We start from the raw sequence: 15,476 nt of genomic DNA, 5'->3' as shown, positions 1-15,476 counted from the left end.
AGTGTGCTAGATTTTATACAACTGTCAGCACCGGGTGTGGCTGAAATAGCTGAATCCACTAATTTGAAGGGGTGTCCACATACTTTTGTATATACAGTGCAATCGGAAAGTATTCAGACCACTTGACTTTTTCCACATTTTGTTACGTTACAGCCTTACTCTTTTTTCATCATCAATATACACACAATACCCCATAATGACAAAACAAAAACAGGTTTTTAGAAAGTTTTGCAAATTTATAAAATTAAATAAACTGAAATATGACATTTACATAAGTATTCAGACCCTTTACCCAGTACTTTGTTGAAGCACCTTTGACAGCTATTACAGCCTCGACGTCTTCTTGGGTATGACGCTACAAGCTTCGCGTGTTTGGGGAGTTTCTCCCATTCTTCTCTGCAGATCCTCTCAAGCTCTGTCAGGTTGGATGGGGAGCGTCGTTGCACAGCTATTTTCAGGTCTCTCCAGAGATGTTAGATCGGGTTCTAGTCCGGGTTTCTGGCTGGGCCACTCAAGGACATTGAGAGACTTGTCCCGAAGCCACTCCTGAGTTGTCTTGGCTGTGTGCTTAGGGTCGTTGTCCTGTTGGATGGTCCCCAGTCTGAGGTCCTGAGCGCTCTGGAGCAGGTTTTCATCAAGGATTTCTCTGTACTTTGCTCCATTCATCTTTCCCTCAATCCTGACTAGTCTCCCCTGCCACTGAAAAACATCCCCACAGCATGATGCTGCCACCACCATGCTTCACCGTAGGGATGGTGCCAAGTTTCCTCTAGACGTGACGCTTGGCATTTAGGCCAAATAGTTCAATCTTGGTTTCATCAGACCAGAGAATCTTGTTTCTCATGGTCTGAGAGTCCTTTAGGTGCCTTTTGGCAAACTCCAAGCAGGCTGTCATGTGCCTTTTACTGAGGAGTGGCTTCCGTCTGGCCACTCTACCATAAAGGCCTGATTGGTGGAGTGCTGCAGAGATGGTTGTCCTTCTGGAAGGTTCTCCCATCTCCACAGAGAAACTCTGGAGCTCTGTCAGAGTGACCATCGGGTTCTTGGTCACCTCCCTGACCAAGGCCCTTCCCTCCCGATTGCTCAGTTTGGCCGGGCGGCCAGCTCTAGGAAGAGTCTTCGTGGTTCCAAACTTCTTCCATTTAAGAATGATGGAGGCCACTGTGTTCTTGGGGACCTTCAATGCTGCAGAAATGTTTTGCTACCCTTCCCCAGATCTGTGCCTCGACACAATCCTGTTTCGGAGCTCTACAGACAATTTCTTCGACCTCATGGCTTGGTTTTTGCTCTGACATGCACTGTTATTTATTTTTTGCAAACATTTCTAAAAATATGTTTTCGCTTTCTCATTATATTGTGTGTAGATTGATGAGGGAAAAAAATAATTTGATCAATTTTAGAATAAGGCTGTAACGTAACAAAATGTGGAAAAATTCAAGGGGTCGGAATACTTTCCGAATGCACATACCAACAGTTTGATAGGGGGAGATTGTGGTGAGATGAACCAGTGTTAGATAGTGGGTGAAGGTGCTGAGCAGCTTGAAATGTGTTAGCCTAGATCTGGGTGGTAATGGCAGTATGATCCGTATGTTTCTGCAGAAGACAGCTTGTCTTGTTGTTGTTGTCTTGTCAAACGATGCAAAGATGCTGTTTTTGAGGGTAGAAACAGTCATGTATTTCCCCACTGCAAGTTGGTGAATTTTGAGTGTTACCCTGAGCTTGTCCAAATGACACAGAACCAAATGTTGGCTACCAACAATCCCAAAACAAATACCCCTCCCTTCCAGCCTGACCCACTTTACGGAGCAAGCAAGGGCATTTCCCATGGCCTGGCCAGGACCTGGCTTATCTACTTTACCACAGGAACCTCTATTGGCAGGCATACCATTCTGTCACTCACTGTAACACAAAGGTAAACACTACAACTGGAGTGCAAATGGCCATTCAGGATCGTGTTTATTAGGGCACACTGTAGCAGAATTGTTTCAAAACATTGTATAACAGAAACCTAATATAAGTGCTTCTTATTGTATTTTATTTCACCCCCTTTTTCGATCTTGTCTCATCGCTGCAACTCCCCAACGGGCTTGGGAGGCAAAGGTTGAGTCATGCGTCCTGGGAAACATGACCCGTCAAACCGCAATTCTTAACACCCGCCCGCACCAATTTGTTGGAGGAAACACTGTTCAACTGACGACCGAGGTCAGCCTGCAGGAGCCCAGCCCGCCACAAGGAGTCGCTAGAGCGGGATGAGTAAAGCCCCCTCGGCTAAACCCTCCCCTAACCGGACGACACTGGGCCAATTGTGCGCCGCCCTACGGACTCCCGATCACGGCCGGTTGTGATACAGCCTGGGATCAAACCCGGGTCTGTAGTGACGCCTCTAACACTGCGATGCAGTGCCTTAGACCGCTGCACCACTCGGGAGGCCTCATATGTGTGCTTCTTATTCGACAAGTTCATATAGTATCACCCCGTTTCATTCAGTTTGGGACCGTGTTGTGCCAAGTGAACACTAACCATATCATTATCAAACCTGATGTCGGCTTAAGGTTCCGTGGCTGTGGGAAACACTAGTGAATCTTCTGAAAAGGGTGTGTAGAGGCTTCTAACATAGGTCTTGCACTCAATCAATCAACCAATCAATCAATCGATAGAACTAGGCCTAACTACATTAGGACTCACTGGCACAGTCACATAACATGAGACACGACCCAATGAAATAAATGAAGTATGTTTGGTTTGTCCATTAGCCGTAATGAGAAAATCAGATCTCCTGATTTCATCACAAAGTAGCTATTTTGTGTGACATTTTTAGCCTATCCATATGATGTAACACATTGTGCATTTGTTAGGCGCATTTCTACTGTCACGACTTCCGCCAAGGCTGCCTCCCCTCCTTGTTCAGGCAGGTTTCGGCGTTCGGCGTCAGGTTTCGGCGTCACCGGCTTACTAGCTACTGCCGATCCATTTATCATCACTCCATTTGTCTTGTCTTCAATCACACACACCTGGTCCTTATTCCCTCATTAGTCATAGTATAAGTGTTCCCTCTGCCTCCTTGTCTGTGTGGATGATTGTTTATTGTGGAGGTTTGTGTAGCTAGGTGGAGCTCGTGTATTGTATATCGTGTATCCACAGGAGTATTTTCCTGTGTGCCTTGTATTTTCCAGTGCGCCTGTTTTGTGCCCTGGAGTGTGTTTGACGCATTTCTGCGTAAACCTGTATTTTGCGGATTAAAGCCTGTTATTCTGTGATTTACCCTCCTGCGCCTGACTTCTTCAACACCACCTCATCACATCTACTTAAGTTTGAGCCTAAACAATTGGACTAGGTATATACCTGAAGGGTTTATAGCCTAAAAAAGAGTCTAAATGCCTTCGAGAAATACTACTGTTTACCCATGTGACTACACCAGGCCAAAGCACCACGTCGGCACAAACTAATTGCCCTTTTACTTTAGAGCTGCAGAAAATGCTTGAAGGTTTGATACTGGACATATAAGGCAAGCGGAGTCTGCTTGACCGAGCACACATAATCCGATGGGGGGAATTTGGAAGATAGTTAGATAACTGAAGACATTTGGAAGTTTGAGAAGTTGAATCAATGAACTTCCGGAAACCAAATGTTCACATGTGGTGCTTGAAATTGTGAACTGTAAACACAACACATGTATCCTATATTGAAGGTCTCGCAAGCTATAAGACAATGTGAACTACAAATAGAACTATAAGTTGTTTAATTTTACTGTTATCTGAATAACCTCATTTGCAGTGCAACTGGTTAAATGTGGCCATCAGTTTGCCTGACAACATTACATTTAAGTCATTTAGCAGACGCTCTTATCCAGAGCGACTTACAGGAGCAATTAGGGTTAAGTGCCTTGCTCAAGGGCACATCGACAGATTTTTCACCTAGTCGGCTTGGGGATTAGAACCAGCAACCTTTCGGTTACTGGTACAACGCTCTTAACCACTAAGCTACCTGCCGCCCATGTATGGCAACTTGAATACCGTGAGTCGTATGGCAGTCTATATGTCTCTCCAGCAGTTAAAGCATGGGATAACCCAGATTCCTGAAACAATGTAGCCCAAATGAACAACATATTTTCCCAACCCTCTACATTGTAACAGTGAGGAAAGTGTAACGGCTACAATGTGCCTACTGTCTAGGAGGCTGCATCTGTGGGCTGACATATGGAAATTGACGCATTCTAACCCAATTTCGTATTGTCTCACTCCCACATCCACCCACCCTTACTTATTTTCTGATCGGGGTGCATATAAGGCTCAAACATGTCCAGTAATGCATTCATTGACCATGGTGGAGTAAGTGGGGGAAAATCTGGTTGAAGTTTTCTTACAGTAGGTTATAACAGAATAATAAAGCATGTATTGTAGTGTAAAGCGCTTGGGGAGGCAGTTACAGTAATGAAAAAGCTTTTAGGTAGTAGCATGAAATCAAGTTGACAACACCACCTGAATTATTTACAAATGCATCCACCGTTTTGTCATTTAGAGTGCATGCCTAAAATAATGTGGCCCCTGTTTTTTTATTCGAACAAGCAAACGTTACACATATTTTCTTTACTAATAGATGTGTACATTATGTTAATATTAAATAGTCGCACAACATCATATGTGATAATAGTTTGACAAGTCCAGTGTATAGACTATTGTGTAGTGCAGGAGATTGCAAAACAACATTACTGACAGTTCAAGCTAAAGGCAGGCAGCCTTTGTATTCCGTTTTTAGACTGATAGAAAGTGTAGCCTACACAACAAAACTGTGTAGGCTACTGACTGTAGCCTACTACATTAGTACACAATGCGTTGCCCCCCGCGGAGAAGCTTACGATAAGAGCATGGACGTTCGCTCCGTGGAAAATATTTAGCCTACCAGATATTCAGGTCCCGTGTGGCTCAGTTGTTAGAGCATGGCGATTCCCACAGGAGACCAGTACGAAAAAGTACGAAAAATGCATGCTACTGTAAATCGCTCTAGATAAGACCGACTGCTAAATGACAAAAAAAAATGTAAAATGTACCAAGAGAAAGACTAACTACTTTTTCAAAGAATAGTTACAGTAAGTAAATTGCAAATAGATTTTCAGTGAAATAGAATGGCATAAAATAGCAAAGAAGCAATTTCTCAACGACAAGTGCACTTACTTCATTTTCAGAGCGGGGTGGAATTCCAACAAGGCAAAAGGCAACTCCATTCATTGGGTAGCTCGGAGGGTTTGTGCCTCAAGAGTTGTCACGGTGTTGTTGTAAACAATAATAAATACTTTTAAACTATTTTACTATCGACATTATGCCAACTCCATCGTACAGGTTGGCTTACTCTCCCTCCCCCGTAGTGTGGATAGGTAGAAATGTCCCTCCCTCAGTTTTGATTCTTTCGATGTCAATCTTCCATTTCGGTGTTACCGCGTTCCTACATAGGCGCGAGCGACGCGCAAACCCGAATGCAACAAAGGTCCCGCCCAGCCCTCGCGTTTATGGGCGTGACCGAAACAGCAGCCAAGGCGTTTTAGTGGCGAATGGGCGTGCGATAAATTAAACGCGTTGGCGCGCGGGAGGTAGGAGATCTTTAAATCAAGGGAGTGGCAAGAGTTGTCATGATGCGGCAGCTGCAGTGATTTCTCATTCTCGTAATATTGGATTAGAAAAAGGGGATTTCCGATTCCTATTAGCAATGATTGTATGATATTCTTACTCATGCAATTAGAGCAAAAAGTTCAAAGAGCAAATAGTTCAATTTGTAACATTGCTCATGTTCTCATCTCTCCCGATACCATGCACCTATAACAGAAACCCTAACAGAAACAGTTAAAGATATGGCAATAACAATAAGAGCAATTTATGACGTAAAAGAACGATAGTTAGTTAGTGCGCTTGTCAGTGGCAGGAATTTTAGTTGTGGTGCTGGTGTGTGTGTTTTTTGCACAAGTCAGAAATATTAATACAATTGTTATTGTCATAGACATTTCTGTGTCACTGTTTGGTATCTATAATGTGTTGCATTGTATGTGTTAATGTTTTATGTTCTGTCTGTCTAAACTGTGCTTTGCATCTTTTTTGTCTGTCCGCCATAAGACCTACATAATTCGCACTGTGACTCATTATGTTTGCATATACTGTATGTTTTCTATAGCTCTCTCTGTGTGTCTATAGAGCGCTGTGCTATGTATCTGTGGGAGAATCATCACACCCGGAGCAAGAGTGTGTGTGCTTGCTCGTGGTCGCTGTAGCGAGACACACTCCAATACTGATGTTAGCCGACATTCCCCTCAGGCCAGAGAAGGGAGCATGCGTGGAGACAGTCGTCGCACACACACAGTCACACACACACACACACACACACACACACACACACACACACACACACACACACACTGTGAGTCATTATGTAATAGCGCTGCATGAAAACACAAAGGAGACAGAGGAAAGAAGAGGAGAATAATAGAGTAATGTAATCTGCATGTTCACTCTGATACGCACACACACACACACACACACACACACACACACACACACACACACACACACACACACACCCGGTATATGTCCCTAGAGTGACCACTAAAGCCTACTATCCACTTGTTTTTCACCTAAGCTAAGCTATATTGAAATTGCTCCTGAGCATCCTGATGAAAATGCAGTCCAATCTTTTTAGGGATTTTGTGATCTGCTTCTCATCTTATCTCATCCTCCGAATACTATAACCCCGGTTTAACATCAGACTGCCCTTGTATCAACTGACTATGGCTTGTCCCAAATGGCATCATATCCACTATATGGGCCACAGTCAAAAGAAGTGCACTATATAGGGCAGGGGTACTCAACTCGTACGCTACGAGGTCCAGAGCCTGCTGGTTTTCTGTTCTACCTAATCATTAATTGCACCCACCTGGCGTCTAAATCAGTCACTGATTAGAGGGCAACAATGAAAAAACACAGTGGAACTGGCTTCGAGGACCAGAGTTGAGTTTGAAGGACATATGGAATAGCGTGCCATTTGGGACGTAACCTACATCACAATGTGAATGGAACAGTCATATTTCATGTTTAGTAGACGATAGAATCGCTAAACGCGGTTACGTAACTGTTGACCTACCTTCCTAGGCTGCGTGTAGTACGTCATGGATGGAGAGGAGATTGGGGTTATTGTGCTCCTGCCTGTCTGGAAGCTCTTATCATAGGAAGACAGGTTGTCTGCCCCACGTAGAACACTGAGGAAGGCTTTAATTAGTAATAATTGACTCAATTTATATAGCGTTTTTCTACAGAGGAACTCAAAGCACTTTACATAGTAAGGGGAAAACTCACCTCATCCACCACCAATGTGCAGCTTCCACCTGGGTGATGCACGGCAACCATTTTTGTGCCAGAACACTCACCACACATCAGGTGATATATGCCAATTAGGAATAAGAGGGATGATTAGGTGGCCATGATAGAATGGGGCCAGGTTGGAAATGTAGCCATGACACCGGGGTTAACACCCCTACTCTTACGATAAGTGCCATGGTGTTTTTAATGACCACAGAGAGTCAGGACACCCGTTTAACATCCCATCCGAAAGACGGCACCCTACACACGGCAATATCCCCTTCACTGCCCCGGGGCATTGGGATTTCCTTAGACCAGACAGAAGAGTGCCCCCTACTGGCTCACCAACACCACTTCCAGCAGCATCTGGTCTCCCATCCAGGACAGACCCTACTTAGCTTCAGAGGCAAGCCAGCAGTGGTATGCAGGGTGGTACGCTGCTGGTTTACCTCTGAGGCTAAGCAGGGTCGGCTGCTTTAGTGCTGAGGATTTAGAAAATAGGCTGCCACAGTGCACAACTTTTCCCTGAAGCATTAAAAAGTTAGTGTTGACGAGAGCCATACTACAGACAGTTATCCATATGTATACATTGAAAGGTTTCAGGTTTGCCAAACTCTCTTTATACAGTATGGCACTGGTACAGACCCCCCCGCCACAAACGAATCCCGAACCCTTCCCTGTCTCTCTGAATGGGTCATCTTTTTTTTTCAGTTAAAACTTAGTCAAGGGGAAAAGAGGGCATTCCTTGGCTCCCATAGTCCCCGAGAGACCCCTGAATGATATGTCATCCTCCCATGAAAATAGAGAGATTTGGTTTGGACCGACAGATCACTTTGACTCACAGATAAGTCCACAGGGCCAGTGCATGTGTAAGACCCAGTGTAGCAGACGTGTATCCAGTCCAGATACAAATAGACACAGACAGCACAAATAAACATGCCTGTATCGTTTTCCACTCTGATTCCTTTCTTGTCTCAAATCTACCCTCTTAATATGCAGCCGATATTGTTTCAAGATGCACTCCCTCCTCGAGATGTACAAAAATAGTGGTTTATGTTAAATTTGCAAGATGTGTTCATTCTTTTTATAAGTAGTGCTATATTAAACCAACAGAGGGCAGGAGTATACAGACATACAACCACACACCACCAATTTCTAAATGACCAGTGGGAAAAAAAACTCCATCTCTACCTACCATAATGAACACACAAATAGGTGAAGTATGACCTATCCAAGCAAAAATAAGCACCTATTAGCTAAACAAACAACAAGCAATGTCTCTTAACATGTTATAACTAGCAGCCACATTTTTATAATATAAAAGAGGGTTATTTTTTCTATTACTTCATCTGAAAATGTCACATGATTAACCATGTTCCCAAACAACCATCTCATGCAGATTAATTACCTGACACAAGAGAAAAGTCACGACCGGGCTAATGGAAACAGGAAATGCCGGTACAATTTTATAAATGTCGACAGACAATTTGTTTATTAGACATGGTGGGATATTTTTGTGTTGGTAAAATTAATTATATGAGAAATGGCAATGCACAAATCTTTATATAATAACCATCATATCGAAGTAAATTTGGGAGTCACGCGATGATATGTTGTGTGGTTCTCCCACTATGATTTGGGAAAGCATGCAGTTAATTACGCTACATATGAAATAAGCAGGGGCGCAACTTTGGTTTTAGAAGTCGGGGGGACATTATTATTTTATTTTATTGTCAGATAAACACTCCAAACAGCCTACCCGACCAATCGGAGACGTCCGCATGGTCCTAAAGCACACCATTCCATCTTCCTATCACATTCCAATGATAAAACTGGGAGGGGGGGACAAAAATGCAATTTCATCCCCAGTGAAAGTTGCGCCCCTGGAAATAAGTCAAAATGAACTTCACAGGGTGGTGAAAGTGCACGGTTATGAGTTTAATGCTCCTTTCCATTAAATATTGAGGGTTTTATTCTGGTGAAATGATGATCGATGCTTGACTACCGTTTGACAAATAAAAGAATATCGCTCTTATCCATAATAATCTCATGTCATCAATCTCATCTGTGAGCTGTTGGCTAGAGTACACATACTAAGATCAGAGTGGGCACATTTTCTATGTAATGCAACACATTTTGTGACAAAACCATCATTAGAGTTGAACATGGAATGGAAATCCATTTAATTTGTATTTTTTATTTGGTACATGGGAATTTAAACTGAAAAGTTGTTTTTATGTGCACTATGTCATCACGCACAGCCTTTTATCCGCAATAAATCAGTTTGACGGAAACATCTCTGGTGGGAAAATGCGCATACAGTGAGGGAAAAAAAGTGTTTGATCCCCTGCTGATTTTGTACGTTTGCCCACTGACAAAGACATGATCAGTCTATAATTTTAATGGTAGGTATATTTGAACAGTGAGAGACAGAATAACAAAACAAAAATCCAGAAAAATTTCAAAAATATTATGAATTGATTTGCATTTTAATGAGGGAAATAAGTATTTGACCCCTCTGCAAAACATGACTTAGTACTTGGTGGCAAAACCCTTGTTGGCAATCACAGAGGTCAGACATTTCTTGTAGTTGGCCACCAGGTTTGCACACATCTCAGGAGGGATTTTGTTCCACTCCTCTTTGCAGATCTTCTCCAAGTCATTAAGGTTGAGGCTGACGTTTGGCAACTCGAACCTTCAGCTCCCTCCACAGATTTTCTATGGGATTAAGGTCTAGAGACTGGCTAGGCCACTCCAGGACCTTAATGTGCTTCTTCTTGATCCACTCCTTTGTTGCCTTGGCTGTGTGTTTTGGGTCATTGTCATGCTGGAATACCCATCCACGACCCATTTTCAATGCCCTGGCTGAGGGAAGGAGGTTCTCACCCAAGATTTGACGGTACATGGCCCCGTCCATCGTCCCTTTGATGTGGTGAAGTTGTCCTGTCCCCTTAGCAGAAAAACACCCCCAAAGCATAATGTTTCCACCTCCATGTTTGACGGTGGGGATGGGGTGTTCTTGGGGTCATAGGCAGCATTCCTCCTCCTCCAAACACAGCGAGTTGAATTGATGCCAAAGAGCTCAATTTTGGTCTCATCTGACCACAACACTTTCACCCAGTTCTCCTCTGAATCATTCAGATGTTCATTGGCAAACTTCAGACGGCCCTGTATATGTGCTTTCTTGAGCAGGGGGACCTTGCGGGCGCTGCAGGATTTCAGTCCTTCACGGCGTAGTGTGTTACCAATTGTTTTTTTGGTGACTATGGTCCCAGCTGCCTTGAGATCATTGACAAGATCCTCCCGTGTAGTTCTAGGCTGATTCTTCACCGTTCTCATGATCATTGCAACTCCACGAGGTGAGATCTTGCATGGAGCCCCAGGCCGAGGGAGATTGACAGTCTTGTGTTTCTTCCATTTGCAAATAATCGCACCAACTGTTGTCACCTTCTCACCAAGCTGCTTGGCGATGGTCTTGTAGCCCATTCCAGCCTTGTGTAGGTCTACAATCTTGTCCCTGACATCCTTGGAGAGCTCTTTGGTCTTGGCCATGGTGGAGAGTTTGGAATATGATTGATTTATTGCTTCTGTGGACAGGTGTCTTTTATACAGGTAACAAGCTGAGGTTAGGAGCACTCCCTTCAAGAGTGTGCTCCTAATCTCAGCTCGTTACCTGTATAAAAGACACCTGGGAGCCAGAAATCTTTCTGATTGAGAGGGGGTCAAATACTTATTTCCCTCATTAAAATGCAAATCAATTTATAACATTTTTGACATGCGTTTTTCTGGATATTTTTTTCTCTCAAATAAACCTACCATTAAAATTATAGACTGATAATTTCTTTGTCAGTGGGCAAACGTACAAAATCAGCAGGGGATCAAATACCTTTTTCCCTCACTGTATTGTTTTATACAGATTTTAGAATATTTGCATGAAATGGGATGGAAACCTGTGAATATTATTTTGTTTAATTTTTATATCACATTTGTGTTATTATTATTATGCATAGCTCTGTTGCCAATTGTTGTGTGCTCCTTCAGAAGCCTTTGTTTTGATTAAGTAAATAATCTAGAGGAATTACTGTGATGAGGTGATGTCGAAGGAGTCAGGCGCAGGAGGGTAAATCACAGAATAACAGGCTTTATTCCGCAAATACAGAGTTACGCAGTAATGCGACAAAAGCGCTCCACCGAGATTCACTAACCTCCACAATAAACAATCACACACAAAGACAAGGTGGCAGAGGGAACACTTATACAGGTACTGATGAGGGTATATGAACCAGGTTTGTGTAATAAACATGACAAAACAAATGGAATGATCTCTCTCCTCTGCTCTTGTCCTTCTAGACCTGTCTGCTGCCTTTGATACTGTGAACCATCAGATCCTCCTCTCCACCCTCTCCGAGCTGGGCATCTACGGCGCGGCTCACTCTTGGATTGCGTCCTACCTGACCGGTCGCTCCTACCAAGTGGCGTGGCGAGAAGCTGTCTCCGCACCACGTGCTCTCACCACTGGTGTCCCCAGGGCTCAGTTCTAGGCCCTCTCCTATTCTCGCTATACACCAAGTCACTTGGCTCTGTCATATCCTCACATGGCCTCTCCTATCATTGCTACGCTGACGACACACAACTAATCTTCTCCTTTCCCCCTTCTGATAACCAGGTGGCGAATCGCATCTCTGCATGTCTGGCAGACATATCAGTATGGATGACGGATCACCACCTCAAGCTGATCCTCGGCAAGACGGAGCTGCTCTTCCTCCCGGGGAAGGACTGCCCGTTCTATGATCTCGCCATCACGGTTGACAACTCCGTTGTGTCCTCCTCCCAGAGTGCGAAGAGCCTTGGCGTGACCCTGGACAACACCCTGTCGTTCTCCGCTAACATCAAGGCGGTGACCCGATCCTGTAGGTTCATGCTCTACAACATTCGGAGAGTACGACCCTGCCTTACACAGGAAGCGGCACAGGTCCTAATCCAGGCACTTGTCATCTCCCGTCTGGATTACTGCAACTCGCTGTTGGCTGGGCTCCCTGCCTGTGCCATTAAACCCCTACAACTCATCCAGAATGCCGCAGCCCGTCTGGTGTTCAACCTTCCCAAGTTCTCTCATGTCACCCCGCTCCTCCGCACACTCCACTGGCTTCCAGTTGAAGCTCGCATCTGTTACAAGACCATGGTGCTTGCCTATGGAGCTGTGAGGGGAACGGCACCTCCGTACCTTCAGGCTCTGATCAGTCCCTACACCCAAACGAGGGCACTGCGTTCATCCACCTCTGGCCTGCTGGCTCCCTACCTCTGCAGAAGCATAGTTCCCGCTCAGCCCAGTCAAAACTGTTCGCTGCTCTGGCACCCCAATGGTGGAACAAGCTCCCTCACGACGCCAGGACAGCGGAGTCACTCACCACCTTCCGGAGACATTTGAAACCCCACCTCTTTAAGGAATACCTGGGATAGGATAAAGTAATCCTTCTACCCCCCCCTTTACTCCACCCCCCAAAAAAAAAATTAAGAATAAAAAAAAAAAAAAAAAAAAAAACACTTTGTAAAGTGGTTATCCCACTGGCTGTAAGGTGAATGCACCTATTTGTAAGTCGCTCTGGATAAAAGCGTCTGCTAAATGACGTAAATGAATGATGAGATGAGGAGCGGCAGTGGCTAGAATGCCGGTGACGACAAACGCCAAAGCCTGCCCGAACAAGGAGAGGTGGCAGCTTCGGAGGGAGTTGTGACAATTACTGGGTGGGTTCCATCAGTGGCCTATAGATTAGGGTCACTGACTATTAACCCTCAAACTAAGGGGTACAAAGCATCAGGGGTGGAAGTAACGAATTACAAATACTCTTGTTACTGTAATTTAGTAGTTTTTCTGATTACTTGTTGGATGAATTCAGAATAAGTGGGACGCTTTTTGCATTTCCGTCTTCTGTAACCTCTTCTGACATCTATCCAACATATTAGCCCAGCACATGATACATTTCTGAAATCCTCAAGATGTTTTGTAATCACACAAAAAAACTAATGTTGATATCATATTCACAGGAGGCATGGCACACCCATTTGTATACACTGAGTCAAAGCCATATGTTCAGTTCGCATTTGGTAAACTGGGACAGCAGGTTAGATCAATTGGGACACCATTATTCTAGTCCTAATTGTACCCCAATACAATTCAATTCTGTGTGATTAGAAAACATTTGAGGATTTCAGAAATGTATCTAATATGTTGGATAGATGTCTGAAGAGGTTACAGGAGACGGAAATGCAAAAAGTGACCCACTTTTTCTGAATTCACCCAAATAACAGTACTAATAACAGTACTACAAGAAGAAATGAACAGGATATAGTACTACAAGAAGAAATGAACAGTATATAGTACTACAAGAACCAGGGCCCTGCCTAACCTAATTAAAGGGGGTCCCAAATGTAAACTGGATCTCTTTCCTCCATTGGAAAAGCCGATAAGACTGTCCCACTTTAGCTACTCCATGCTGTCCTACTTTAGCTAGCTATGGTTGGTAAAGCAGGACAACTAAAAAAATTACAGGATTACAAAATTGAAACATAATATTGGCAACTTTCTAATGTATTTTAATGCACCAGTACATAGTATGCACATTTACATCACAATTTATCACAGTGCATTATTTATGACAGTTTTATAACATTAACATCAAAACAGAAATAAAGCTATGTCACTGATCTTACAGTGTGCTTCGCGGGGTGAACTTTGAAGCTTGCTCTGCCCCGCTCTATGATGTCACACCAATGAAGTGATGTGATTTTGATAATGTGGTTTCTCTGCAAGGGCTTAGTAATAATAGTTTTGATTTTGTCTTGACAGACCAAGAAATAAACACGTCAGGATTAAGCTGTCCCAGTTTATATCATGTCCCACTCTTTCCGAATTCACTCTACTTTTTTGTTGTATTTTTTCAAGTCAGTAATTTTACTTTTACTTAAGTACTGTATGTTTTGAATGAAGTATTGTACTTCGCTGCCTTTTTAAACCATCCATTACAGTGTACAATTATATAGGCTATCCATAATAGAAGTTATGGGAAAAGTACCCAATTACCATACTTGAGTAAAATTAAAGATACCTTAGTAGAAAATGACTCAAGTAAAAGTGAAAGTCACCCAGTAAAATACTACTTGAGTAAAAGTCTAAAAGTATTAGGTTTTAAATATACTTAAAGATGCCCTATGCAGAAATCGCTCCACCATTTCCTGGTTGCTAAAATTCTAATAATTCGCCTAATTTCAATTGATGTGACAAAACAAGCAAGTATAGTGTAGAGAATCATTGTACCATCTAAACCGCTGTGAGATACAGTGTCTTTTCCCAAAACCAAAAATATTGTATTTTCAGCTGTTTGAAGCTGCTGTACAAAACCGAAAGTAAAAGATGCAAAAACGAAACTTAAGAATGGGAAGCATAATATTAGCCACATAGAACAAATCTACCGCTTCTTAGACTTGCTGTCAATGAGAATGACAGATCTATAACACACATTTCTATGTGAATTTGGTCGGGGTCTCCCAAAAAAGTTACATATTGCAAACATCCCATTTTTAAAGATGGTTATTTTCATTGTTAGAGTGGCCACTAGGTTGGGCCACTAGAGTATCTGGTCAATATAATGGATAATCTGTGATATTACTCAAATGTAAACTTGTTTACTTACTACATCTCGACCGCTACCTCAGGAGGTAGCGCCCGACAGTTGCCCCCTTTGAAGCATGGTGGTGTGAACCGAATTGTCTCATTGCGCCAACACTCCTGTATAAATGGTTAAAGCAGAGCAATGTTTTTAAAATGTATAGACATTTTCCTAATATTTGAGACTTATTTTATTGAGTTTTTACCTGAAATTGCAGTAACAGCTTGTTACATTTTGAAATTGTCGCAGTAGCTGTCGGCTGCACTGAGCCACGTAAAACTATGGAAGCTCATCCCCACCATCAAAAACATGTAAAATGTAGATCATACAAATAGGATATGTTTTTTTATTTGTAACATTTAGTGGTGATTTCAGGTGGCACCACAGGTCCCAGAGTGGTGGTGGGGAAATTGTTTTCCTGGGGCCCCTGAGTTTCTCCTGATCTAGTAGTAGGCTAACCAAACCAACTCCG

The 15,476-nt window shown here is 43.2% G+C and overlaps 1 protein-coding gene across 7 annotated transcripts in view; it reads right to left on the bottom strand.

Moving 5' to 3' along the window:
- LOC121582212 (rho GTPase-activating protein 23) overlaps positions 1 to 15,476 on the bottom strand; it is a 79,043-nt gene that overhangs the window by 46,719 nt on the left and 16,848 nt on the right. For 6 of the 7 annotated variants that reach the window (XM_045215100.1, XM_045215163.1, XM_045215213.1 and 3 more), the window contains exon 1: positions 5,172 to 5,428. The exons of the other annotated variant lie outside the window; for it this stretch is intronic. In XM_045215100.1, coding sequence (XP_045071035.1) covers positions 5,172 to 5,225 — 54 coding nt within the window. In that variant the 5' untranslated portion in view covers positions 5,226 to 5,428. Of the gene's footprint in view, positions 1 to 5,171; positions 5,429 to 15,476 lie in introns of those variants that run through there. 7 annotated transcript variants of the gene reach the window in all.

The sequence above is a fragment of the Coregonus clupeaformis genome, chromosome 1 (assembly GCF_020615455.1).
Source record: "Coregonus clupeaformis isolate EN_2021a chromosome 1, ASM2061545v1, whole genome shotgun sequence".
NCBI classification, from domain to species: Eukaryota; Metazoa; Chordata; class Actinopteri; order Salmoniformes; family Salmonidae; genus Coregonus; species Coregonus clupeaformis.
This window is presented reverse-complemented; position numbering and strand designations above follow the sequence as displayed.